Genomic DNA, 26842 nt, shown 5'->3' with positions numbered 1-26842 from the left:
GGGTTGAATCTCCTAATTAGGGACTTAGCCAGTTTGATGCAGCCAACTTGCCATTCCTCTGCTGCATCCCCCCCTAGGGGCAAGCATTTTATTATTATTATTATGTGACACTTCCAGGGAGTCTAAAGACTCATTGAGGGAGAGTGTTCCAACAGCATCAAACGATTGGTTCCCTTCCAACTTGCTTAACTTTTTGTGACCATTAGTAGCAGAGACACTACCAATTTTATGTCTGTAGATCTGTGTTCATGGAGCCAGTTTGCCTGTTCTGAGAGACAAAAAGTCCAAGTTTATGGGAAAAAAGCCCTCTACCTCAGTATGAGACAGGATAACTCACCATTTGACTGAAAAGACCTGATATAGGTTCCTCACATCATAGATGGGATTCGAATCTGTGGTCTTTTCAACCAGTCTTTTCAGGAGGATGAGAATGGAATAAATATATTTATTCCATTCTCATTCCCCGTTATCCAGCTCTTATGATTAAAAGGCTTTCTGGAAGAAACCACTTTTTTGTAAATTTATCTCCTTTTTAATCACCTATTCAGATAATTATACCTTTCATTGTTATTTATAATGTTCTGAATTGGTTGTAATCTCCTCCATCGATCACAGATATTTCTTGGGTAAAACAAGGTTTATTGATGCTGCATTCTCTTCCTAAAATGTTTTCAGCTGCTTCAGTGATTGCCCATGAAAACCGTTGGCAAGAAACATCAGGATCAAGACTGTCAGTGAGGGATTTGGGGGAAAGAAGCAATATTTGCTTTAAACAGTTCTTTAGTGGCATTGGATTCAAGTTTTGTAAACTTTGGTCTTCTTATTTTCCTTGCAGTGATCATTCCAAATTATTATTATTAATACCAGACCTCCATGGAGTCTAAAGACTCATCATACAAGGCAAACACTGTTACACACAAATCTCATCAAACCATGCTTTAAACTCATTCAATGTATCTGCATTCACCACACTGTCAGGTATTCCATTGATCAAGCACTCTCCATGCAAAGAACCTGCCTCCTTGTTCTATACCCTTTCCCCATTCTACAAAAAAATTCTTCCACATTAACCTGGTAACAACCTTTTACCATCTTAAATGTCTCAATCATATTCCCTCTCTTCCACCTATTCACAAGGCTTTGCAAACTGCATTCCCTCAATCTGGCCTCATCTCCCATTGCATAAACCAGTTATGACTTTAGTCAGTCTTCTCTGTACCCTTTCCATGAAAAGCAGAGGACAAAATTTATGCACAATAACCTATACAAGGCCTGATCAAGGGCTTATTACAATGGAACTAGAGCCTCTTTATTTCTACAAGTTAAGCTCCTCCACATCATTACCATAATCTGATACATTGTCCTCACAACTTCTGCAGTGGGACCTCTGAACTTCAGATCTTTGTCCACCACCGCTCCAAGGTCTCTTATCTAAGTGTATACTTTGCATCCTGTTTTTGCCCACCAAATTTCAGAACCTTACACAAAATTTCAACAAAAATATCGCTATGACTTAACTGTGGTGACTTCCAATGTCTGCACCTGAGAAGGATCTAGTTCTTGCTGAGTTCATACAGGTTTTTTATGTAGTTTTTATAAGTATATAATTAATTAGGTTCCAAGTTCTTCATCTGGGGAGATTCAGGTCTATTTTCATGACCTTTTATGTTGGAAAATAGTGTTAGTTATGGTGAGATCATTTTCTGAAGCAAATTCTATCAATTTCATACTCCTGTCATTTTTTTTATCCTAGCCCCCCCCCCCAAAAAAAAAAAAAAATGTGGAGAAAATTCCTATGTCTGTTCCAGTTTTTTGCATTCCAGTCCCCATGTACTAATAGAAATTCTTTTTCTTGAGTATTTCATGGATTAGGTTATTGATTTGGTGATAAGGGATCCACTGCCTGATCATCATACAAGATTGTTGGTGCATATACTCATATAATAGATATATTTAACGGCTTATCCTTTAATCTTACTACTCAAGTCTATTCACAGGTTAAAAGTCTAGGACACAGTGCTTAATATTCTTTTTGGATCAAGAAACCAACCCCTTGTTGCCCTCCTTTTGGAGTACCTGAGAAAAGAAAGAGATTTCCTTCCTGTGCTGTTAATTCTTCAGATTCTGGCCATGTTGTCTCACATATATTAGTGATGGACCATTCATAGTGTGCTAGTTCTTGTTGCAGTATCTTGAACTGGCCACTTTCATTTAAGGTTCTAACATTTCACATTCTAATCATAAATCTGTTTCCCAGCTGAAATTCATGTTTAAATATTTCTATATTCTTTGAAAATTCACTGTCACCAGTGGCACATTTTTCATCTCTCCTTGTGTTTGCAACAGATGGCATGGTCCTTGTTTTGTCTGGGCAACAACTGAGCCAGCATGACATTCCATAAGGATTGTCATGCACCTCTTCTAGTGGGTAATTAAAATGGGTACTACCCATCTCCTCTCCTCTTGCTTTGATAACTAATCATTAAACTTAATTTGTTATCAAATTAAGATTTCATAATAGATATATGTTCATAGTGGCAGTTGGTTAAAAATATATTCAAATTCTTCCTATAAGCAATCACAAAAATTTCTTTTGCATTGCTGTGGTTATTTTTATAGTGTGTGCGTGCACGCACACATAGGCATGTGTTGAAGTTCAGTATAATATTGAGGGTGTAGTGTAGCACATAAATAGATTTAATGCAATTAAATTTTATTTAATAATATATGCTATTATTAGCATATAGGATGACTATATGCTAATAATAGCATATATTTGTGGGTATTCTGTGGACCATGTTACAGTATTTCCACTGATTTTATATTGCAATTATCTTTATTAAACTATTATTTCAATATTTAACTTTTTTTTTCCTCTTTTCCTTAGAACAACACACAATGAACTGGAGAAGAATAGGTAAGCAGCATTTCCTGTATATTTTTTTGGGAAAACTGTTTTTACATAAGAGAAAGTATTTTTACTTAGTTTATCAGCGCAATAGTTATAATAGTAACAAAGAGTGCCACTATTTATAGCAAGTAAATGAAACTTTAAGTTTCTCAAACATCTGTTACTTTCTTTTAGTATGATTCTTTAGTAAATATGCTGCTGATAATAAGAATTGTCACTTTATACTGAATATGAATTATTGCAAAAAATTTCATAGTTACTCATTTGGATCTGGATTAAGAATAGTAATAGCTTTGAACTAGGCAGAAACATGCTTTACAGCTATCAACTGTTTCTGCTGACATTGAAATTGTGTCAACGTTATATATTAATTTTTATTATTATTATTTTTTTCCCCATGTAACTCCATCCACAAAAAATTTTGTAAACCTAGAGTATGCTAATGCCATGGGTGGGCAGGAATTATTTGCTGTTATTAATTTTTGTTGTACTCTACAACAAAAACCCTGGTCTAGAAACCAAATGTAGAACTTTTTCAAGTCACTTTAGGCTTACAATAAGTGGGTTAGGGATCTCTCACTGGAGAATGATTTGCAGTTACTTGCAGTAGTTTTGACATTTGAACTAAGATATTTGAATTTGCATCATTTATTTTGATAGGAGAAGAATCAGAGGCCATTCCTTAGAAGTTGTGTAAGAATGTGTGAAGAGGATTGTAAGGAGTAGATTTTTTTACACAGAGAATTGTGGGTGAATGGAAACACATTACTGGAAATATGTTGTTAATGCAGGAAGTTTTAAAGATTTTAAGATTAAGTATGATAAATATGTTGTCAGTTCATTCATTTGACAATGAGTTGATGATAAATCTGCTGACTCCATGGAGAATGTGCTAATAATTAATGATGCATTCACAAATAGTAAAGAACGAATTTGTTCGATTGTATTTTATGGAACAGGCAATAAATTCTTGGATTGCAAAGATTTAAGTTTGAATATTATCCAAAGTGAACATTTATAAGAGCTGATTTTTAGCTGTATAAATGATAAAGTTTTTCCTCCTAGAAACTTATCTCTCATCCACAAACAGCCAATGACTACATGAAGTGATAAACAGAATATATATATATATGGAAATAGGATTGTACTGAATAAGTATATGAGAAAGTTTAACTGACTAGTTAGCCAGTTGAACCTAAAGATGGGATTTAGTATCATAAGAAATAAAATGAAATAAAAACCTAATAGTAGACAAATTCTTGTTATGATTCTTAAGAAAGTTTGTATGACTATACTGCTTGTATGGAGGCAGATGACTTCATATCAAATTGGCCTAGTATTCCATGCATAGTACACTTCCTTTTGGAATGGTTTTAACCTTTATTGAGATCTTGCTATTGTCTCTTTCCAAATCAATACAGAAGTCAAATTTTCCATATATAACTAGCAAAATGGTATATCACCATATTTTTAAAATAGCTTAGAGATAGTTGTAGAAAGGTTTTTGCTTGATTACAAAGTAAATTATAATAGACAAATTCTGGTTTTAATCATTTACTTTATCATGAGCAAGCAAAGTTTGTATGTGAAGTATCTTAATGACTGGCTTGCTTGTATATGGTAGTAGATGTTTAGATGACTTTCCATAATGCATAATGATATACATGTCTATAAAGAAGTGCATTCTGGGATTTTAGGACAATTTGATGTGAGTTATCTGCCTTAATATGCAAGTAACCTAGTTACAAGATACTTCACATGAGAACTTTGTTTTCTCACACTTGGGTAAAGGAATGAAACAAACCGAGATAAAAAATTTTTCTACAAGTTATTTAAGTAGTTTGAAAAGAGTTTTTCTTTCTTCATTTTACAAGAAAAATCAGAGAATGAGTACCAATTTACAAAACTGAAGAAGTTGTTCATCTTGAAGAAAGCATGTTAACAAGAAACTCGTAAAAAGTGAAAAGTTTATTTTTTTATAGCATTATGCTATAAACTTTTATAAACTGCTGGATATGATATAAAATTGTCATTTGCATCAGTGAAAGTTGAATAATTAACAGTGGAAATTATCGTTATAAGTACCTTCTAAGATTTTGCTCTTGTGATCAACTCAGCATCAGATAATTGAAATCATTCAAATTGCCTTGGTATGACTGTTTTGGAAGCTGTTTCTACACACAAAACAGTTAAATAAAGATGACATGAGAGAGAGAGAGAGAGAAAAAAACATGCTACTTAGTACACTAGTTCAGATCTGTTCACCAAAACTTTGTGATGGACATCCAGTCATTGTTATTCAGACTTGGAAAGTTCATTGGAACTTTCCCAAGTATTTGCATTTACCTTTTTCACCATGATATGCATTAAGCTAGTAACATGTATTATCAACAGATAAATATGTATAACTTTCTTGATGCATTCTATTTACATGTTTTCCAAAAATTTTTTTATCATTAAACCGTTAGATGGTTAATTTGATTATTCTTCATAAAAACATGTTTCAAAGATGTTGTTCTTATTCTTTATATATATATATATATATATATATATATATATATATATGTGGCGATTAGTTTTTACTCGGTTGTTATACATTTCAAAAAATAGATTTAATGACTCCAAGACCGAGATAACATATAAAGATTTTAATGATAAATACTACTAGTTTCGGCATATAGCAGCCTTCTTCAGGTATTTATAAAGGAAAGGAATACTAATAAACATTGAATTATTTAAACAAACTGGAAATTACAGGTACAAATTGCTTCACATAATCGATACATAAAAACGTTGTATTTTTCAAGTTGTTCCAACTGGCGTGCCATTGTTTGTTGCAATTGTGCGTGCAAGTTCACGTGAACGCCAATATTGAATAACTGCAGCATGGCTATCTGGGATGTTATAACTTAAATTATTATTTAAGTGGACCGGGTTCAGTAGGATTTCCCTTGATTCTACGATTTTTCTTTCAAACTCATCTTCACAGCGAAAAATATTTTCTGATCTATTCCAGCATACAGAGTGGCTTTGTTGGTCATCATTAGGATTATTTGAAAACAGAACATGACTGGATAACGCAGTTGCATGAGATCTTTTGTATGAGATGTCTCTCTTATGCTCTTCTATGCGTTGTTCAATAGATTTGTTAGTTTGACCAAAGTATGGGATATTGCAATCACACCACAATTTATATACTCCAGGGTACTTAAGGTTGTGATGAGTAGGTTTTGGATGGCTGATTAGAGAGCGGATTTTTGGAAGTGTGGTGAAGAAGGTCCTGATATTATATTTTTTAAGGACTTTAGCTATTTTCTTAGAGACTGTGCTAATGTATGGAATAGAGATGCTACCTTTAAAATTAATAGTCTCTGTTGTGCACTGCTTAGGAGGGTTCAGAAGAAGTTTCTTAATTGTTTTTTCAGAGTATCCAGTTTGTTTAAAAATAAGAGTGAGGTGATTCATTTCTTTTTGTAGTTCATCTTGATCATTTAAGAGAGAACGTGCTCTGTGTCCTAAGGTAGATATAATTCCAAGTTTTTGTGGTGGAAAATGATGAGAAAGATTATGCAGATATCTATTGGTATGCGTAGGTTTTCTGTACATTTTTATATATATATATATATATATATAACCTTTGATTAACTGGAAATTTGTTTTGAAATATGATTTTTTACATCACCTGCATTCATTCATGTTACATTATTGCTGTGTGAAGGTTATGGAACCTGTTTTTCCTTTCAGAATAGCTGGAAGTTTCAGTCCTTTGGGGGACCACTAGGCAAAATGGGTTGTTCTAGAGAATGAGGTAGATTAAATCAAAGAGGAGGAGATGGTTATGTAGAATTTTTATAGTTGATCTGTGAATAATTTTGATTAGCTGTCACTCGACATCTTATCAACTTAGTGGAAGGTGAGGTGATGGTGGATATTGGTCTGGTCAAAGTATTCATGAAAGTGTGTATCAAGTAGTTACAAGGCAAGAATAAATTGTTTGTGAAATAGTGGTTGGAGCAAGTCCATAAGAGAGGGATCATCAAATATCTGAATCTTTTCTAGTCAGAGATTATTAGGTTTCTGGTGCACCACCTTAAGAAATTAGAATGATATTTAGGTTCACTAGTAGCTATATACATGAGATGTAGCTAACATCTTGAGCATAAAAATGACACAAAGGTTTTTTTTTTTTTTCAGACTGTTGATATAATATGTTTGTGCCACAAAACGATCAGTTCACTAGTAGCTATATACATGAGATGTAGCTAACATCTTGAGCAGAAAAATGACGCAAAGTTTTTTTTTTTTGGTGGGGGGATTGTTGATATAATATGTTTGTGCCACAAAATGATCAGAACACTAAAGATAAGTGAAGAAAAATCAGATTTTGTCTAGAGTGCTGATATCAAATATGAGGGTGCACTGAAATCTTTTTTGGCAAGCTAGTAGACAGGACTACATTCTAGTAAAATTAAAATTGACTAGATAGTCTTAAATCCATTGAAGGTCAGACAAACATTCAAGGCTTCCATAAACACCTTAAATGGGGTCTGTGAAAGCAAGCATTAGTGAAGGAGAATTGGGGACTGTTCTCATTGTTAATACTTCTATAGGTAAGATTATCAGTGAAAGAAGATTGTTTATATACAGGGTGTTCGGGATAAATTTGACATATTTATAATTAATTATATTTTTCCGTAAGTTACATGTATTAACACACACTTCTCTTCATTTAAAAGTTTGGACCCTTCTTCATTCATATACAAGATGTCAGAAAGGATGGATAGCTGGAACCCACCTGAATCATGGAAGAGAATAACTTGTATCATGATGATTCGTGCCCGCCATCAAAATAAGGATATTACGACTGCTGCCCAATGCTCCCTGAATACAGTAAAAACAATCAGGCATGAACTAGAGACTTGCAATGGTGACTACGAGGATGTAGCAAGAAGAAAGATCCCTAGCAGACGATCTGATTGCGTTCGTACAGCAGAATTCCTCGCAAATCTGCAGGAACAGGTGTTGAAGAACCCTGGCATTGGAATTCGGGCTTTGTTCGTGGAGTTGCTAACTGTAGTCAAGCCCTGGATAACAAGGGTAGCCAATGGTAGGCCGTATGTATGGCAGCAGGATTCGGCCCCTTGCCACACCTCTGGGAAAAGTCAAAAATGGTTGTCTGAAAATTTCTACGACTTCACCAGTCCAAATGTTTGGCCTCCAAACTCCCCAGACCTTAACCCCATGGATTATTTTGTATGGGGCGCAGTTGAAAAAGACACCAATCGCACTTCCAGTAATACAAAAGCCCAGTTAATGGATAAAATTAAAACAGTTTTTGCGGCCCTTCCCAGGGAGACTGTAGCATCAGCTTGTTCGAGGTTCCGAAGCAGAATTGAAGCTGTGATCGATGCTAATGGTGGTTATTTTGAGTAAATCTTGTTGATAGTATTGTAATTAACTCTGCCTGTAATGTTTTTTTGTCAATTCATTAAATTTAATAGATACAAAGAAGATTTTCTTTTTCCTTACGAAACTGTCAAATTTATCCCGAACACCCTGTATAAGAGGGTAGCTGAGGGAAATCCCAGGGCACTTCTGCATTATAGGAAAAGCTGAGGAGAGAAAGCCATCTATATTATGGAAATAAGAGATCTGGGAGTGATAGTGGATAAGGATCTAAAATTTAGGGGACACATCGCCAAAATTGTGAAGACAACACAAAGACTTCTGGGAATGATGAGGAGGACACTGACGTGTAGAAGTAGGGAGATTCTTGTTCCATTGTATAAGGCTTTGATTAGGCCACACATGGACTATTGTGCCCAGATTTGGTCACCTGGTTTTCAGAAGGATGAAGAGATGTTGGAAAGGGTCCAAAGGCGACTGACTAAGGTAGTTTCTGACCTCTGGAATGTCGAGTATGAGGAAAGATTGAAAAGATGCAATTTGCAGAGTCTAGTGGAGAGAAGGAAGAGGGGAGATATGATAGAGACCTACAAGTTGGTAAGGGGTTGTTATAGGATCAATGTTGGAGAAGTTCTACAGAGAATAGTGGGAGATCAGGGGAAAACCAGAGGTCATGCCTGGAAACTGTATAAAGAGGGTGTGAGTAGGGTAGTGAGAGGCAGATTTTTTTCGTGCAGAGTTGTGAATGATTGGAATGCCTTGCCTGAGAGTGTGGTGTCTGCAAGGAGTTTGAATGTGTTTAAGACCCGGTATGATGAGATGTGTGTGAGATAAAAGGACCTCCTAGATGAGTCTTTGACTCCATGAGGTCTTGTTTAATAATAATAATAATAATAATAATAATAATAATAATATATGATCTGAGAGAAAATGGACCATCAAATTTCAGAAGGTAGGCCACAGGTGTCTGTTCAGCACTTTCAGATATCTTGGAAATATGTAGTGACTGCACAAATTTCAGTGTCTCTATTATTTTAGAGAAAAATTAATGAGGGAAATGGGTTAATAGTTAAGTGCAAAATCTTATTTCACTATTTTTTTTTTTGTAATTGACTAAATATAAGCTTGCTTTTATTCATTGGAGAATATGCTAGCTATATAATGAAAGGGTAGAAGATGATATATAATGGGTGTTAACTTGGGAGCATATATTTTGAGTATAGTGTGGGATGTTATCAGCTAAACACTTTATAAGAATCTGTCATTCAGAATTCTGATGCCTTTCTAGCAAAACATTAAAGGAAGCATGCAGTGCATTATTTTTGGAAGTGGTGGGTGATTTCCTAAGTATCTGTTTTTGAGAAGAACTCTGATACTAAGAGTCTGAGTTTGCTCTAACTGATAGTAGGTGCATCTACATACAAAATCAGCAGGACAGTTTCTGATCTCTTAGAAAGAGATCAGAATGAAGCTTTTTTTTCAGGAGGTAAGTGGTCTACAATTTGCTCTTTCAAAGTACAGTTTGGATATATTAATCATGGTGGACCCAAAAGATGGGACTGCCATGGTATTGAAGAGAAGGTTTTTGGCTAGTCTCTAATGAGAACTAACAATTCAAAACAGTTGTCAGGCCGGTGAAACCAAATTAATTCACTAATAAAAAGTGAATATACAGGATCTTGGTCAGAGTCTGCGTCTTTTAAATAGTTTTATATTATAACAAAGGGACCTCCTAGATGAGATCCTTTTCTGTAGACACCACATTTTCAGGCAATGCATTCCAATCATTCATAATTCCGCATGCGAAAAACCTGCTTCTCGCACTCTTGTTCGGACCCTCCTTATACAGCTTTGAGGGACGACCTCTTGTTCTCTCCTGATCTCACACCATTTTATGAAAAACCTCTTAACATCGATCTATAATAACACCTTACCAACTCATTTGTCTCTAGCATATCATCTCTCTTCCTCCTATCCCCTAGATTCTGTAAATTTCATGTTCTCAACCTTTCCTCATATTCAACATTCCAGAGATCAGAAACTACCTTAGTCAGTTGCCTCTGGACACTTTCCAACATCTCTTCATCTTTTTGAAAACCAGGTGACCAAATCTATGCACAATAGTCCATGTGTGGCCTAATTAGAGCCTTATACAATGGAACAAAAATGTCCTTCCTTCCTTCTACAAGTCAGCATCCTCCGCATCATTCTCAGAATTCGTTGTTTTCTCCTCACAATTTTGACAATGTGTCCTCTAAATTTAGAAACATATCTGCCATCACCCCAAGATCTATTTCCTCCACCTTCAGCAATATATTCCCACCAAGTGTAAATTCTACATCCCATCTTTATTTCCCAAATTTTAAACCCTTACATTTTACAACATGGAACTGTCATCCCTATTCCTGTGCCCATTCACTCAAACTATTCAAATCTTCTTGTAAGGCCACAACATCTGCTCTACTCCTTATAGTTCATCCCAACTGTGCATCATTTGCAAACAATGGAATATCCCCATTCAAATCTTCCCCAATATCATTCACATACCAATTAAACAGTAATGGCCCTAAAACAGACCCCTGAGGCATACACCACTAGTGACTTTTCTCTTATTAGATATATTGCTCCCCTTGCACAACTTGCTGATGCCTATCAGCTAATCTCTAATCCAATGCACTAGCCTAATATCCAACCCCATCCGTTCTAGTTTGACTATGATCTTATGCTGTAATCTATCAAAAGCTTTTACAAAATTTAAGTATACTCTGCATCCATCTGCTTTGTCCAATGAAGCCGTCAGCTTATTGTAATAAGTAAGTAGATTACTAAAATGTGACCTCCCTTTCTCAAATCCATGCTATCCATCAAAAATAATACAATTGTTGTCAACCTAATTCTGGATCCTGGTTTTAACCAGCCTCTCCAACACTGTACCATAACAACTGTCACACAGATAGGCCTATAGTTTGATGCTTGAATTCTGTCACCTCCTTTATGAAGTGGCACAATCTTGCCTCCTTCCACTTCTTTGGAATTTGACCCAGTATAAGATTCATATTAAACAAATATATCAAGGCAGATGTCAACTCTGCCTTGATATATTTGTCAAGACAGAGTTAGCATTGACATAAATGACTGGCTCATTCCTTCAAAATGCATGATGATATATTATAAAGTCCCAACAGCCTTATTAACATCAAGTTTACTCAATTCCACATATTCCTCTTGCTCACTTACAGTCAGTCTCTCCTCCCCACCATCAACTGCCCTCAATCTCTCCCATGATGTCACATTCATAAGAATTAAAGACCTTTATGAACTGTTCATTAAACATCTCAACTATATCATCTGCAGCAGTTGTTCTTATACCATTTTCTCCAATCAAAGTCATGCTTCCATAATCCTTTTTCTTTTCTTCTTTTTTTTTTTTGCTGGCTACATATTGATAGAACCCCCTAGGAATTCTTTTTGGCTTCATTAGCTAGCTGCTGCTCATACTCTACTTTTGCTACTTCACATTTACAGCAACTCTTACTCATAAACACACACTTATTTACAATTAAATATTCCAAAAAAACTGATCTGAAACAGGAGGCTTTTTTACACAAACCTTCCAGCGAAACGCCAACTTATCACCACACAAGTGCACCTTGTGCGCTTGTTGGATAACAAAGTCTTGAATGTAATAAGAGATGACCTTCATTCTAGCAAAAATTATTTCACTAACATTCTCTCTCTCTGAGAATGTTTAGATAAGGGAAGTGGAAACAGTAGTCTGACCATGGAAAATAATGCAAAATGCTGAAGTTTTTCCATTTGTTACTACTGTGGTGCAAAGGATATGAGGCTGAGGAAAGGGCTTTCAATAGGGAAGAGAAACTTGCACAAAATTATGGTTGGGGTTACCTAGAGAATTGCTGACATATGCAATTAGAAAAAGATCAAAGAGTGCCTTGGTGGCCAAGGCCATCTGGTAGGTAAAATGATCTTTATTAAGTCATTGCATACAGGAGATAATTTGACACTTTTTTATGGCATTGTCACTGGTACTAGAAAAGGGAAATGACCTTACAGTTTTAGATAGTTGGACTGCAGAAAACCAGACTGTGTGATAATTTAATAATAAATGATGAAATGTTAATTTATGTTGACCTTTTTTTTTTCCCATGGATGCTTATCTATATTGGACCAGTTTCTCTTTGTCAAAATTGGATGTCAGTTTACTTTCAATGATAGTTTTAACTATCACCGAAAGGGTCTGTAGTGAAAATTTAATGTCAAGTGAAAAAAATAAACAAGAACATGAAAGTGCTTCTCTCAGGTGCACGAGGCTCTAGCTGGGGGCCCTAAAATTTAGGGCCAATTTAAGGGCCTCAAACAATGAGGAGGAGTCCCTGAGACTAGCGCCTCATGCCTTGTGAAAAGTGTAATTACTGCCTATGTATCATGTGACATTGCAAGTTGTAACAGCCACCATGTTACACATAGTGGCATACATTATACAATTAAATGCACTGATCTATATTGATACAAACTTCACTAAGAAAAATGGAATAAATTGGAATCCTGTACATTGAATCCTCTATCATTTCATTTACAGATGTTGCCGGAAAGTTCCTACAACTACTTTATTTAAGTAGTCACTAAGTTGTAAAGGGTACAGTATTTTTAGGGAGGATAGACTGAATAGGAGAGGAGGTGCAGGTATGCTGCTAATAATATTGAATGACTAGAATCCACTTCGAGTTAAGACCTATAACTGCAATACTGGTAAAAGTTGTTCATGTAGCATTGAGGTTTGAAGCCATAATGTGTGAGGTAGAGTTTAACGAGATCAAATAGATAGTGTGGTGTTGCGACAGACAGTAGATCGGCTGTTAGTGGAAGAAATGCATTACCAGATAAAGATGATTGGTGAAAAACGTGTGTCATTATGGGGGACTTGAATCATGTGAACATTGAGTGGGTAGCAGTGAAATATCATGAGGAGAATGAAGCCGAATTTATTGAGCTGTTGCAAGACAACTTCCTTAAACATCATGTAACAGAAGAAACTCGAATTCAAAGATTAATACACTTGATTATAATGTCGGAGGAGGTGTCAATAAAAGATGACTATTCTGCGTCCTGTTGGAGACAGTGGTCGTGCTGTGTACTGACCTGGCTAAGTGCATGGATATTCCTTGTAGAAAAAGTTATATGCCGAACAAGTACAAAGCAGCTAATGAGAATGCTAGCTTCGATCGCATAGTATTGGTTGCTAGATGAGAGGGATATTGACAGTGCATGGGAAGTATTAAATAATACTTCGATGATGCGATATCAGAATGTGTACTTAGCCAAATTCAAAGAATAAGCATTTCTTTATTCTTCGAACATATGAGAGTGAAATAGAATTATTTGTTCAGACGGGAGTGAAATGGACGCTCCGTTTTATTAAGAGATTCTGAAGAAGATGGCGTGGAAGGAATACCGTCTGTTAGTGTCAATTTTGAAAATTATAAGGCGAAGGCCAGAAGAGTTGCAACTTATTGTACGGAAAGCTAAGTAGGAGTATGAAAAGAAACTGACTCTGCAGGCAAAAACAGCCCAAAAGAATTCTTTCTTATATTGAAGTAAAATAAATGAATGGGGAAGAATAATACTTTTGAATGTATAAAGTATGCGGTTGGCAGATGCTGAAGAGGCTATTCAACTAATGAGTGCCCATTTTACTAAAAGGTATTAACCTGGTGAATGCTACCTCTACACTGGATTAAGAAATTCAGTTCTATGAGTAGTAGGTACTAGAGCCGTTTCATTAACTCAATAAGAAATTCGTCAATAGAGACTGATGGGATATCAGCGCGATTGCTAAAAGATTGCTCAGCTGTGAGCTGGCTGTGCCTTTCACATATCTATATCATTTAAATCTCAGTACAGGGAGGAGTGGAAAGAATGTATTGTAATCTCATTGCACTATGGTAGTGCAAAGATAGAGGTGTAACTGTTGACCTATCAGTATCTTCCGGGGGAGAGGGGGTAGTGAAGATTTTGAAAAGTTGGTAAGATATCGCCTACAGAAATGGGTTGTTAGACAATTAATCTATACCATTTCTGTGGGCAATTTTTGAGCAACTTGCTCACATTTTATGATAATGTTACAGTTGAGTTAGACGAGGGAAATGGATACACCGTGATACTTTTGGACTTCGCTCAAGCTTTTGATAGGATACAGCATGACTTCCATAAGTCGAAATATGAGATTGGATTTTAAATTATTAGTTTGGATAAGAGGATGGCTGACTGAGATCAAAAAGTAGTGTATGGTCCATGGTTATTCAGTATTTACATTAATGACACCGGGAAGAATTTGATATGAAACATACAGATATTTGTTGATAATCAAAAATGCAGAATGATTTGAATAAGCTGGAATTGTGGGGAAAAGAATATTGACGTATAAGGGTAATGAAATCATTTTACCAAGATCTTTCTAACCTGTGCACTGAATTCTGTCCTTAACGTTTTTAAAACTTTAAGCCACCAATCCTGAGACACAGGATAATTTGCCATCTCCGTCTTGGATCCATCATTATGTGAATAAGCTAAGTTATCCTCCTTCAACTCTCCGGAGATTTTGATTAGTTATTTTATTTAGTTATTTACTGTTTTGAGGGAAGGGGGGGGGGTACTGATTTATGAAAGAACATGTATCACGAACTCTTATAATTTTTAATTTCATTCCAAACAAAAAAGTAAACCACGAAGTAGGTATTTCTGGATATCGATATTAATCTGGAATTTAGGCGCATAATGAAATTAGAAACTGTATTTTAAAAGAAAACAGTTAGCCGATCTCTTACGGATTTAATAGTTTTAAAGCGTGTGTGCGCTTGCTTGCAAATACCGCAATTTCTTTATTTTCTTCATTTTACGCAGTCTCTAATAAATTCATTTATACGTCTGATAGGGTGTCAAGTTCGAAGGCAGTAAAGAAATTGTTATTCAGCTTCATAGCAATCTGCGAAAGGAAAAAAAAAAAAATCACATTTACTGTATTATCGGAGTAACTGTAAAATGAATTTTGTTTTCAATTTTCTGATACTTTGCGGCAGAAAGCGTTTTTACTCGGTTCGTCCATTACGGTCTGTCATTTAAAATTTAATAGAAATTCAGATGGTTATTAATGAATAAGCAGAAAGGAAAGTTTTACTCATATTTTGAACTGTTTCTTTGAATTACTGAAAATGCGTTATTGGATAGAAACCTGTAGCATACAAAGGCCGCAAATATCTTTCCACTTTTTTTCTTAATACATGTATTTGCATACACGAAAAAAGCGTGGATATAAGGGAGAGGACGAACCAATATGAGAATGACGTGTTTTTTCATACGTCAGACATTTTAAGGGTGCCTGTACACAAACCAACTGTATTATCTTCCTTCGGAAGCAAACTAGAAGAACTGCAGTAATAGAAAGCTAAATCTTATAACCAATCAGGTTCTTCATTTTACGTTTCCGTTATGGCGGTTTATAAGAATTCGGCTTGATATTCCGTGCCGATTTACGAGGTCCGAGAATCAAATAAATCTGTTTTATTGCAGATCACGTGACAACACATGGTCGAGTGGGTGCGTGCTGCAAATTATGTTCAGTAGTAAAAATGTTTTGATAGCGTGTGGGGAAGCACTAGTTTTCTTCAGGCACTGTCATAAAAATGAGTGACAGATCTGGAATGGAGAATCAGTATCAGGTTTTTAGTGAAACTCAAAAAAAAGAAAGGTCCAGAAATTATTAGGATGTTCAACCTTGCTTAAGTTGAACATCCTAATAATTGATCCTAATAAGTCTGCGATGTTGGATGAAATGCCTGGTATTTTACAAAACTAGACAGAAATGGTAATGATAACACGCGATTTTTCTGTTCACATTGCGATGATGACGTAAGATACTTACACGAGTTGCTCTTAAAAGTTAAAATTAAATATCAGAAATTGAAATTTGCAAATGAAGAAAGAAAACTTATGCAAATATGATTCCTAAAAATCCTGAACAGCAAAAGAATAATATTTCAATAAATAAATATGGTATAAAAGATAAATAATAATAATCACAGTCCCAGAACGCCTGCCATATTCACAAGACTTTACCTTATCTGGCGCCATTCTATTTTCGAAATTAAAAACCATGTTCCCCACCCCGCCAGCAACAAACTATAATAACACACCCACGCATTTTCCATATTCAAAATTATATATATATATATATATTTCTCTATATATATATAAAAAAAACATACCATCTAAAGTTTCAATTAAATTATACATATTTGTTCATAAAATGCTTAAAAAAACGAGACTTTTTGTGGTTATGAGACCAAGACCATAGGTTCTTTAATTAATACATATATTAGTATAATCCCGCCTACTAGTTTCACTAGCGACTGTCTAGCTTTGTCAAGGCTTGAACGGTACATACAAAAAAATATGAGAGAATACAGAAACGTTGCTAACTGTTAGGCAGTCAAGTTTGAACATGTGTTGAGAAGCTTCAGTCAGTATCATGGATACGTGTTGTATGCATATGCATAACATGATTTTTCGCGTATTGTAGTTCCGTTAAACTGAGTGAGTTGATTAATTTTTTCCATATATCTTTCAGTATGGCACTCTTATTTCTGTTGAGGTTGTTACCCGTTCTTAATACCACTGCCGCTTCCTTGAAAATTCTGTAACCGTAATCATCATCTAAATACGACATAGAACTATTTCCCCAATCAATCATGGTGGGAAGTAGAAAAGTGATGTGCTAAGCCTGAGGAGACTGTCCTGTTGTGATTGACATCCCCAACATGCTCCTTCTGTTTTATTTCCAGACTTCTTAAAGTTTGCCCAATATATGAAAGACCGCGCGTACATGGAATTCTATAAACACCTGGATATTTGAAAAATGGTACACTGTCTTTAGGAGATCTTAATACTGTCTGATGGTAGTAGTTGGCTTAAACACCACTCTGATGTTGTGAGATTTTAACATTCTCGCTAATCTTGAAGAGACTGAATCAACATAAGGGATGACTACTGTTGAAGCGTACTGGGCGACTGTTCCTTGTTGTTGGAGATTGTCTTTATAAAGGAATTTGTTGATGATGTTTGTAGGAAAACCATTCTGCGATCGTGTTATAACAATTTGAGAAAGTTCTGTTTGTACCTCTTCTTTGTCTGAAATAAACTTTTTGGCTCTGTTCCGTAACACATGAATGCCGCTATGTTTTTGTGATCTATGTAAATAACGTTCAGTATCTGTAGGTTTTCTGTATATGGAAAGTTTAAAATTATTCTCCTGCCTTTTCACCAGTAATATGTCTAGGAAGGGGAGTTGTCTGTTTTTTTTTTTTTTTTCAACTTCTAGAGTAAATTTAATTTTTGTTGTGCAGTGAGTTTATTCTCTCTAAAAACACCTGTTGGTTTTCCATGATTTCATGCCAAATGATGAAAATATCATCCCGTTTTTTTTTTTTTTTTTTAAATCTGGGTTCTATACACAATTCCGATAATGCTTTTTGAATCACGCCGCAGTAACATATGCAGCATGAAATAGTGCATCCTGTTTACTCACCATATCAACTGTGTGGTGGTGGTGGGGGGGGTGTAATGACTAGAAGCCGAGAGATGCCAAATTAGAAAAAAAAAACAAATTATTTGAACACATGACTAGTTTCGTCTTAGAAGATTTCATCGGATGCATGGCACAAAAAAGACAAATACAAAAAAAATATACATTATTACAAGAGAACAACAGCTATACATTAATGACATTTTAAGGTGGTTTGGATGCATAGTATTATTGGGCACCTTCCCATGGGTATGATCTCCTGTACGCGAAAGTTGGATAGTAGACCGAATTGAGGAACAATTTCTGTTGATTTCACTCTTGTAGGAATTCTTCTCTCAAGCTCATCATAGCATTTACAAATGTTTTCTGATTTGTTCCAAATCACTGGATGAGTAATAGAATCTTCATCGAGGTCAGCGGAATTAAGATCGTGATTAGTTAGCGCGCTAGTTCAGTTATACTTGGTCACTTACTTGCTATTCCATACGAAGCTCAATGGATTTCTCCGTCTTACCAAAATAGGGCACACTACAGTTACACCAAAAATGGTAAACTGCAGGATACTTAAGGCTGTCATGTTTCAGTTTAGGTACCGAGTAAGGAACTGAGTTTGGATAAAGGAGGAAAAGGAATATTGATGATGTATTACTAATTTGGAGCCATGGATCATATTCCTTAAAGGATTTCTTGAACCATCGCAACAAAATATAATTTACCACGGAATTGGAAATTAATGATTCTCTCCAGTTCCCTCTTGTCAGAAAAACTGAAAATCTATTTACAGAAAAAACACATACGAGTACGCGTGGATAGGCTTATATATTCGTCACACATGTTGAATTGGATTTAAACGGTATTGAATCAAACATAGATTGATAAGAAAATAACTATTTATTAACTTAAAAGTTAATATTTCGCTGGTATCATATCCAGCATCTTCAGAGCACACAAACAAAGTTTATTACAAATGCGAGACCACCACAATTCGGTGTAACAGTGGGGTTAGTATAAGTAATTGCAGCGTGCAACACAAGGCTAAAGTCCTAATACAGCGCCATCTAAGTTAAACAGTAATCCAAAGTTTTGAAAAAAAAATATAGTCCACCTAAGGACAGATTCACTCCTTTATCACACCCAGGAGTCTATGAAGTACCCTGTTCTTGTCACCGAGCCTACTACGGACAGACAGGAAGAACTGTGGACACTTGCCTCAGTGAACACAAAAAATATATCCGGCACTTTCGCTGTGGCAAGTCGGGTCTGGCAGACCATGCTTTGGATATCCTGGCACACAGGATCAATTGAAAAAAAAAAAAAAAGTACTGCACAGAAGTCTTAAAACATACTCCAAACCTTAACAAGTATGGCTGTATAAGTCTACCAAAGATTTGGGAGATTGTCATCCTAAGACCAAATTAAAATTTATTAATTTTAATTTTATTTATTTTTATTTGATTTTTTTTTTTTTTTTGAAAACTTTGGACTGCTATTTTTCACAACTTTTAAGGACTACTACGTGGACTACTTTTTTTTTTCTTTCTTCGAAACTTTGGATTACTGTTTAACTTAGATGGCGCCGTATTATTACTTTAGTCTTGTGTTGCACGCTGCAATTACTTTACCCCACTGTTACACCGAATTGTGGTTGTCTCGCATTTGTAACAAACTTTGTTTGTGTGCTCTGAAGATGCTGGACTATAATACCAGCGAAATATTAGCTTTTAAGTTAATAAATAGTTATTTTCTTATCAATCTGTGTTCGATTCAATACCGTTTAAATCCAATTCAACATACACCAATAGATACTTTCATGCGCAATCTCATCATTGTCCACCCCAAAAGTTTGGTATCATTTCTACATTACGTAAACGTGCTCCCTCTTTCCTCAGTGAAGAAAAGATCACCAATGAACTACAGTTTCTTCTTACAACTTTTCAGAAAAGCGATTATCCTAAACAAAATGTTAGTAAGCGTCTATTTAATTCATCTACTCACCATACTGAAGATAGTATTGGTGTAAAAGGCGTTATCTCTATCGTATATCAGCTCCATTTCACCAAACTTAGCTAAAATTCTCAAATTTAAAATCCTTACTTTCACTCTTCTATCCAAATTCCATTCCTTACTCGGTACACCTAAACCGAAACATGACAGCCTAAAATATTTCGGAGTTTACCATCTTTGGTGTGATGTAATGTAATCAAGATGAGCGCTAATGCGCTCTTAAAATTTTCATACATCAATAAAAATATAATCATACAGCCAAATTGACTTGAATTTTTGTATCATCAGGAAATATATAATTGCATAAGCTATACGACAGCACACCCAACCTAAATGAGCACGTTACGCCACTGATATATAATTTCTTCCACCAAACTTTACTATTATAATAATGTACTCGGACGTTAGGCATCCGCTGTACTCACATTCGATGCAAATAGGGTATAGTGCGACTCGTTGTTTCATATTGCAATCTCGCACACACTATGGACCAGTGTTTGATGTCTTGACAACAATACGATCTGCGCTGTTGATTGTCATAGTTAATGTTTGGCTTATATGCAACTGCATTTCTTCAAAATCCGAAAATGTGCAACTCTTGTATGTATATTACTAACGTGAACCTTTGTAGTTCTTTAAATTGGCCACTTCGCTATGGCTAATGAGATGTCGTTTCCGTGTCCCTTGATTTTAACTTCCCAGGTCGTCTCATGTGTTTCTTGTTTGAGGGGATATTTTCATCGGATGATATTATGTGGCCAGTAGTTAATTTCGGGTGATGCAATCCTTTAGAAATGTCATGAACGGATAGGTCAATAATATGTATGGCATTTTTATTACCCCTTTTTTTTTTAATTCATTAATTTAATTCATTCTGCTCTGTTGTGGGAATGCCTCTGGAGACCTTAAAATCAAGCTTGATTTTAAGAAAATCCAATCATTCAGAAAATCCAAGGATTTTCAGGAAGAAGAACATCACAAAGGCTTTTCTTGGTGTTTACTGGAATAGCAACATGAGAGCATTGGTTACTAGGCAACTCAAATTGTATATATCACAACTTCATTTAAGTCAACAATAATTTCAGTTGACTTGTAATTACTGGTTCTTCTGAAACATCTCTTGTGGTTTAATATTTATTTTGTTGGCACACTCATTTTTTGGAGTTAGCATTGCACACTCACGTATCCTTCTTTAGTGTTGAAGTATCTTTGGAAACACCCATGCTGACAGTTTCAATGTTGTTGTTTCTGGTAGCATTGCAAAAATCATTTGCAAGAGTAAATGCCACCAGTTTTGCTTCTGCTATAATGAACAGCTGGATTGAAATAGTAGCCATTAACATTGCTTTGTAAATAAACTCGTATATTAGCTGAAGTTTAATGTCTTCGTCTTGTCCCAGAGTGGAAATGATATCAAAATAGCTTTAATTCAAGTGATTTTTGTATGAAGATCATTCCCCCCCTACACACACACACACACACACACACCACCACCACCATTAACAGCAAAAATTTATGTATTAGCTGAAAAATCTTGATTAATGTGTTTCGCATACTGTGTAGTAAACTTCTTCAGGAGAATTACAATAAATTAATTTGGATGAAAACGTTTGCTTACATACCAACTAACGGTAAAGGAATCGATCTTTTTTTTTTTTTTTTTTTTTCCCCGCAGGATTGCAGCATTTCGGAAACTCCTTTCATTTCCTAATAAAATAGGTCAATATAGAGCATTTCTGTTTATTGTCAGAGTATGGTCTTCATGCCGCCAATCACTTGTGTTGTATCTATCCTAATAAGAGAAGCCCTAATTAGACACAGTAGCTTTGCCACTGTGCCTCCAGAAATAACTCACAGTGTCTGATGAAAACTTATCTCGACATTTCACCCGCTAAAATAACTAATTACTCCAACTGTTATGGATGCGAATGCCTCTGCAAGTTCGATCGAGTTCTTTCAGAGAATGTACAGGGTAGCCATAAATTAACTTTCACTCTTTGGAAGTATCTGTAGCTAAAACTAATACACAGAATGAGACCACATTTTATATTGAGACTTTCGAAGGCATGGGGAGATGAATTCCGCAAAAAAAATTAAGTACCAAAAGTCGCCGATAGGGGAAATTTTGGAGCTGGCGGAGCGAAAGCAGTCAAATATTTGCAGTAAATGCAGGTAAAAAGGATTATGCAAATTTTACTGTGCGTACGTAACAGCAGCTCCACAAATTCCACTTAAAAAGGGATTGGGAACGTTCAGGCAGTTATTCGAATGACTGATTGACGAATTGTGCTCATTATGCGTCCTACCTTGCCTCAGCGTGCTTTACTTGTATATTAAGCACCCTGTATTTTATAAGTTGTTTTACCTTAAACGGTATATTGTCGTAGCGGCCCTTCGGGAATTTAGAAGGCTTCATAGCGTACAGATCCTATGTCAGCTGTAGCACTGAGAGCTATGATTAAGAAGTTTGAAGAAACTGGATCACTAGGAGTTAGACCTAGCAGAGGACGGAAAGTAGTGCAAGAAGAGACAGTAATAGACATTGCTACTGCGGTGTTCGACGACACAAGGACCAATACTGGTCCAAGCGATCGTGCCATAGCTCGCAAACTTGATATGGCTTAGGTACAGTCTGGAAAATCTTACGGAAAATGTTTCACTTCTGTCCGTATAAGTTCAGTCGTGTGCAAGCACTAACTACCGCAGATTATGATAAGCACCTTCGCGCTAACGTTTCTTGCCCGAATGGAGGTCGACAATGACTGGCCTTGGAGAATATTGTGGGGTGATGAGGCTCATTTTTATCTGAATGGGTCGATCAACACTCACAACTGCAGAATTTGGGCATCTGAACATCACCAATTGATCCAGCAAGTACCACTGCATTCTCCAAAAGTAACCGTGTGGTGTTGCTTCACAGCCGATTTCATAATAGGACCATCTTTTTTGAGCGTATTTGAGATTTATCGACGAATGCTGGAAAATTTTGTCATTCCTGCATTGCAGCAAAGACAATGTTTGGACTCCATAATTTTTATGCAGGATGGAGCACAGCCACACATTGAACGTTCAGTGCAGCGCCTTTTACGCCAGCATTTCAGTAATGAGTGGGTTATCAGTCGGTTTTTTCCGACGGCATGGCCGCCTCGATTCCAGACATCACTCCATGTAACTTTTGGCTGTGGGGGCATTTGAAATCCGTTGTGTATGTTGGTGGCGTTCCCAACTTGCATGTCTTGAAAGAGAACATAAAACGGGCTATTATGAACATTCAATCCGATTCCTTACGCTCAGCTGTAGAGCATGTCGCAGACCGGATGCAATTTGTTGTACACAAGAAAGGACAGCACATTGAAAATCGTGTAATGTGGTCCAGGGGACTCTGATTCTGATGAATAAAACATTATTTCCTGTGAGTTCAATCACTACATTAATTTTTGTGTCTCTCGCAAGTTGTTTTAGTTTAATTATTATTATTATCATTGTAACGCGGCACATATCCAGCTGGAATGAGTGACGCGGCTATCGCTTACACCGTCGAAATGTTATTATTCCATTTTGTCTTTAATGTAATTATCCACTTGTTTTCGGCTCCGCCATCGCCAAAATTTACCCTATCGACGACTTTTGGTACTAAATCTTTTTATCGTGGAATTCATCTCCCCATGTCTTCAAAAGTCTCAATATAAACTTTGGTCTCATTCCGTTTGTTGGTTTTAGCTACAGATGCCTAAAAAGAGGGAAAGTTATTTTATGGCCACCCTGTATTTTATAAATCTCTGTGTACCATTCCGTAGAATTACTTTGCACTGAAAGTTTTGCTTTTCTTGTTCTTTTCGCTAATACTTCTATATCAATACGAGTCAAGTAGCAGTTTTAGAGTAACACGAGCACTACTACTTCCTGCAAGTAAAATTTTCTTACTTAACAATAAATTGATATTTTTCCTACACCCAGATGCTTCAAGAAAAACATTTCTTATGTAATTATTGTTCAAGTTTGCATAACTTTCTGTTATAGGCAACTCTAATTTTTGCTGCCCAGTGTAAAACTTCTGTTTCCTCAACTTTCATAATTTCATTCCTACAGTTATCATCTGACATTTTCTGTCAGAGGCCATGCACAGATTTCGTTATAAACTGATTTTAAATCGTCAGATTTGCATAGTAAGTATGAAGCAAAATACTTATGAAATAATATTTACAGTTGTGCAAAACAGTTTCATACAGTGTATATGCAGGACACAGAGCATTAATTGATTTCACATCTCTCGATTTTTTGAACAGTTATATCACTTTTTTTTTTTTTTTGCTATTAAATATTTTCGTTTATTTGCTCCAAGTATAATATTTGGGAACATAAAGCAAAATGTCTTTCCTTCTTGGCAAATGAAAATCAACGCAGCAAACGTAGTTCTTGGTGATTTTGTTCTGCCGTTTTGCTCAGTAGAAAAACTATTTTCCATGCATGCCCGAATGAACTAAAGTAGAATATGTCCTTATATCTAAAATGTTTAAATTCGCTTTTAATTTAAATTTTAAATGGATTCTTTGCTGTTGAAATATTTGCCTGTAATTTCATCAGCTCTTTGTTACTCAGTTTGTAATCCAAAAAAAAAAAATGTTTGTTCCCATATTTGCAGACGTACTTGATAGATTTGACCGAACCATAGTTTTGTAAATCCAGCAGTATTTCGGAATTGATTCAACACGGCATTCATCTGTATGCTGGAATGCTTAATAGTAATGGATTGTATCCACTCTAATTTTTTTTTTAATTTCATGCAAGAATACGGGTCTGACGCTCCACGCCATATATCATATTCTTCTTCATGACATCAACCAATTTTGTATCTTGGAAGCTCGAGATATATGAATTTGACCGTACTGTTGATCGAAATGTTTCTGCAAGCCTATATACCTTTTCTGCTATTTGACCTTCGGTGATATAACGTTTATGGATTTAAGTTTTACTTTAATATCGTTGCTTGCAAATCATGGCGACTACAATCGCCATGATTTGGAAGTCTGTCATGAGTCTCACCTAGATATAAATTATTTTAATTTTTAGCATTTAGTATTTTAGTATTGTATCTATTAGGTCACTGAACCATAATTTCGGAGTAGATCTACCATAATTCCTACTACAGAGGAAAGGAGGGGGGAGTCCGCCATAATTTCGGATATCTTGAGATAGTCATGCATATATTTAGGACCAACTCCGAACATTGATGGTAAAGTAATCAGTCTGCCATGATATTTGGGATTAGAGTAGTTGATCTCAGAGATGCAATTATTGCTGATGAAGTCTCAAAAATCATTTGATTATTTTCCATTAGTTTAAGGCAGCGTTCTTCGACCTTTTTACACCTGAGGACCGGGGAAAATAGGAGAAATATTTCGCGGACCGGCAGAATTATAAGACAGAAACATAAACCAATGTAGATAGTATTTTATTTATTAAATCCAATGTTATATAATTACAATTTTTAGCTAGTGCGATATCTGCTGCTGCTTAGAGGTTAGAAAATTTGATATACTTGGCTGGAGCCGTTGTTTCTGAGAGACGAAGAAATTTTTGGCGGACCGGCACCGGTTCGTGGATCACAGGTTGAAGAACAAGGGTTTAAGCGATTGATTTAATTAACTACGTATCCTACCATTTTTATCACATTCACCACAAATAGTTTCTAGTATAAAATGTATTTTCTACATGCAATAAAATATTTTCTTTTTTATTAATATTTGAAAGAGAGGTGTAATTTTTATATGGTGAATATCAAAGATAGTAACTGTTTCAATAGAAACAATTATATTCTTAAGATGTTAAATTACGTGTTTTTTAGGGGAAAAAAATTATATCTTTACAAATCGACATTTGCGACTCTAGAAGTGCCAATTCGCGATCAGAATTTGCCAATTCTAATCAAGTATTCTTCTTCCCCTCGTGGAAAAATAGGAGGATATTGCAAAACTTCGTAAAATCTGTATCTCGAGTAGTGGTTGAAGAGAATTTTTTTCGTTTATTTATGCAGTATATTGTAGCAGCTGTGCGAATTCACTTCATTAAACCACGGTTATTTCATTTATCACTGTGACATTAAATCTTTTCTCACGTTTTCAATTTTTGTCTGTTCAAACTACTTTAATTTCATCTTGAAACATTTGCTCCAGAGTAAATGCCTCAAATAACTTGTAGAAGCATTTGTTGTGTCTTGAAGTGACTTTTCTCTGTTTAGGATATTTAGGCAACACTTTTTAGGTTCTCACAACTTGAACGAAATTTCTCTTAAATGTGCCCTTGAATCCTGAAAGTAGAATGAAATCCTTGGTCTTGAAAGTTGATGTCTGATTCCAAAATACATCATTTTCTGGAAGGAGGAACATGAATTTCTTGAGGTGAAATTTTCTTCAAATTTGATCTTTCATAATTAACAAGGTCGCTAATAAGGATACTACTACTTCTGGAAGTAAAATTTTTTCATCCATAATTTTGAGTAGCATGGTGTAGACTTAAGACATTTTCGGTATCGATCAGAAAAGAGATTCACAATTTTTTAATGTGTTCTGTCAGTAATTTCATTTCATGTTCAAGGTTTTAATTTTTCTTTCACGTTCTTATGAAATAATGAAGGATTGAGTTTTTTCTGTACAGGAAAACCTCGCTTAGAGCGAATTCGATATGTGAAATAATACTATTTCCCGCATTAAGCGAATGATTAATCAGTTAACGCGATTTTTTTTTACGTTCTTCGAAATTTTTTGTCGCAAATCTGCAGCGAGCGGAAAAGCTGAAAGTCATTAATAGACATGAAAGTGGTAGTAATACAATGATTGTGCGAGACCTGGAATACAGCGAGTCTACAGTTTGGACTATATTAAATAAGAGCAAAGAACAAGGAAAAGTTGCTATTACTTCTCTAA

General features: G+C 35.5%; 1 protein-coding gene across 2 annotated transcripts in view; it reads left to right on the top strand.

Moving 5' to 3' along the window:
• Positions 1–26842, top strand: part of LOC150110567 (max dimerization protein 1-like) — a 144088-nt gene that overhangs the window by 64693 nt on the left and 52553 nt on the right. For both annotated transcript variants that reach the window (XM_090399771.1, XM_090399780.1), the window contains one exon: positions 2888–2917. In XM_090399771.1, coding sequence (XP_090255897.1) covers positions 2888–2917 — 30 coding nt within the window. The remainder of the gene's footprint in view (positions 1–2887; positions 2918–26842) is intronic.

Source organism: Typopeltis vanoorti, chromosome 1 (assembly GCF_054136105.1).
Source record: "Typopeltis vanoorti isolate ZY-2024b chromosome 1, IOZ_Tvanoo_1.0, whole genome shotgun sequence".
NCBI lineage: Eukaryota > Metazoa > Arthropoda > Arachnida > Uropygi > Thelyphonidae > Typopeltis > Typopeltis vanoorti.
The sequence above is the reverse complement of the archived record's forward strand: the minus strand, read 5'-3'. Positions and strand labels throughout refer to the sequence as shown.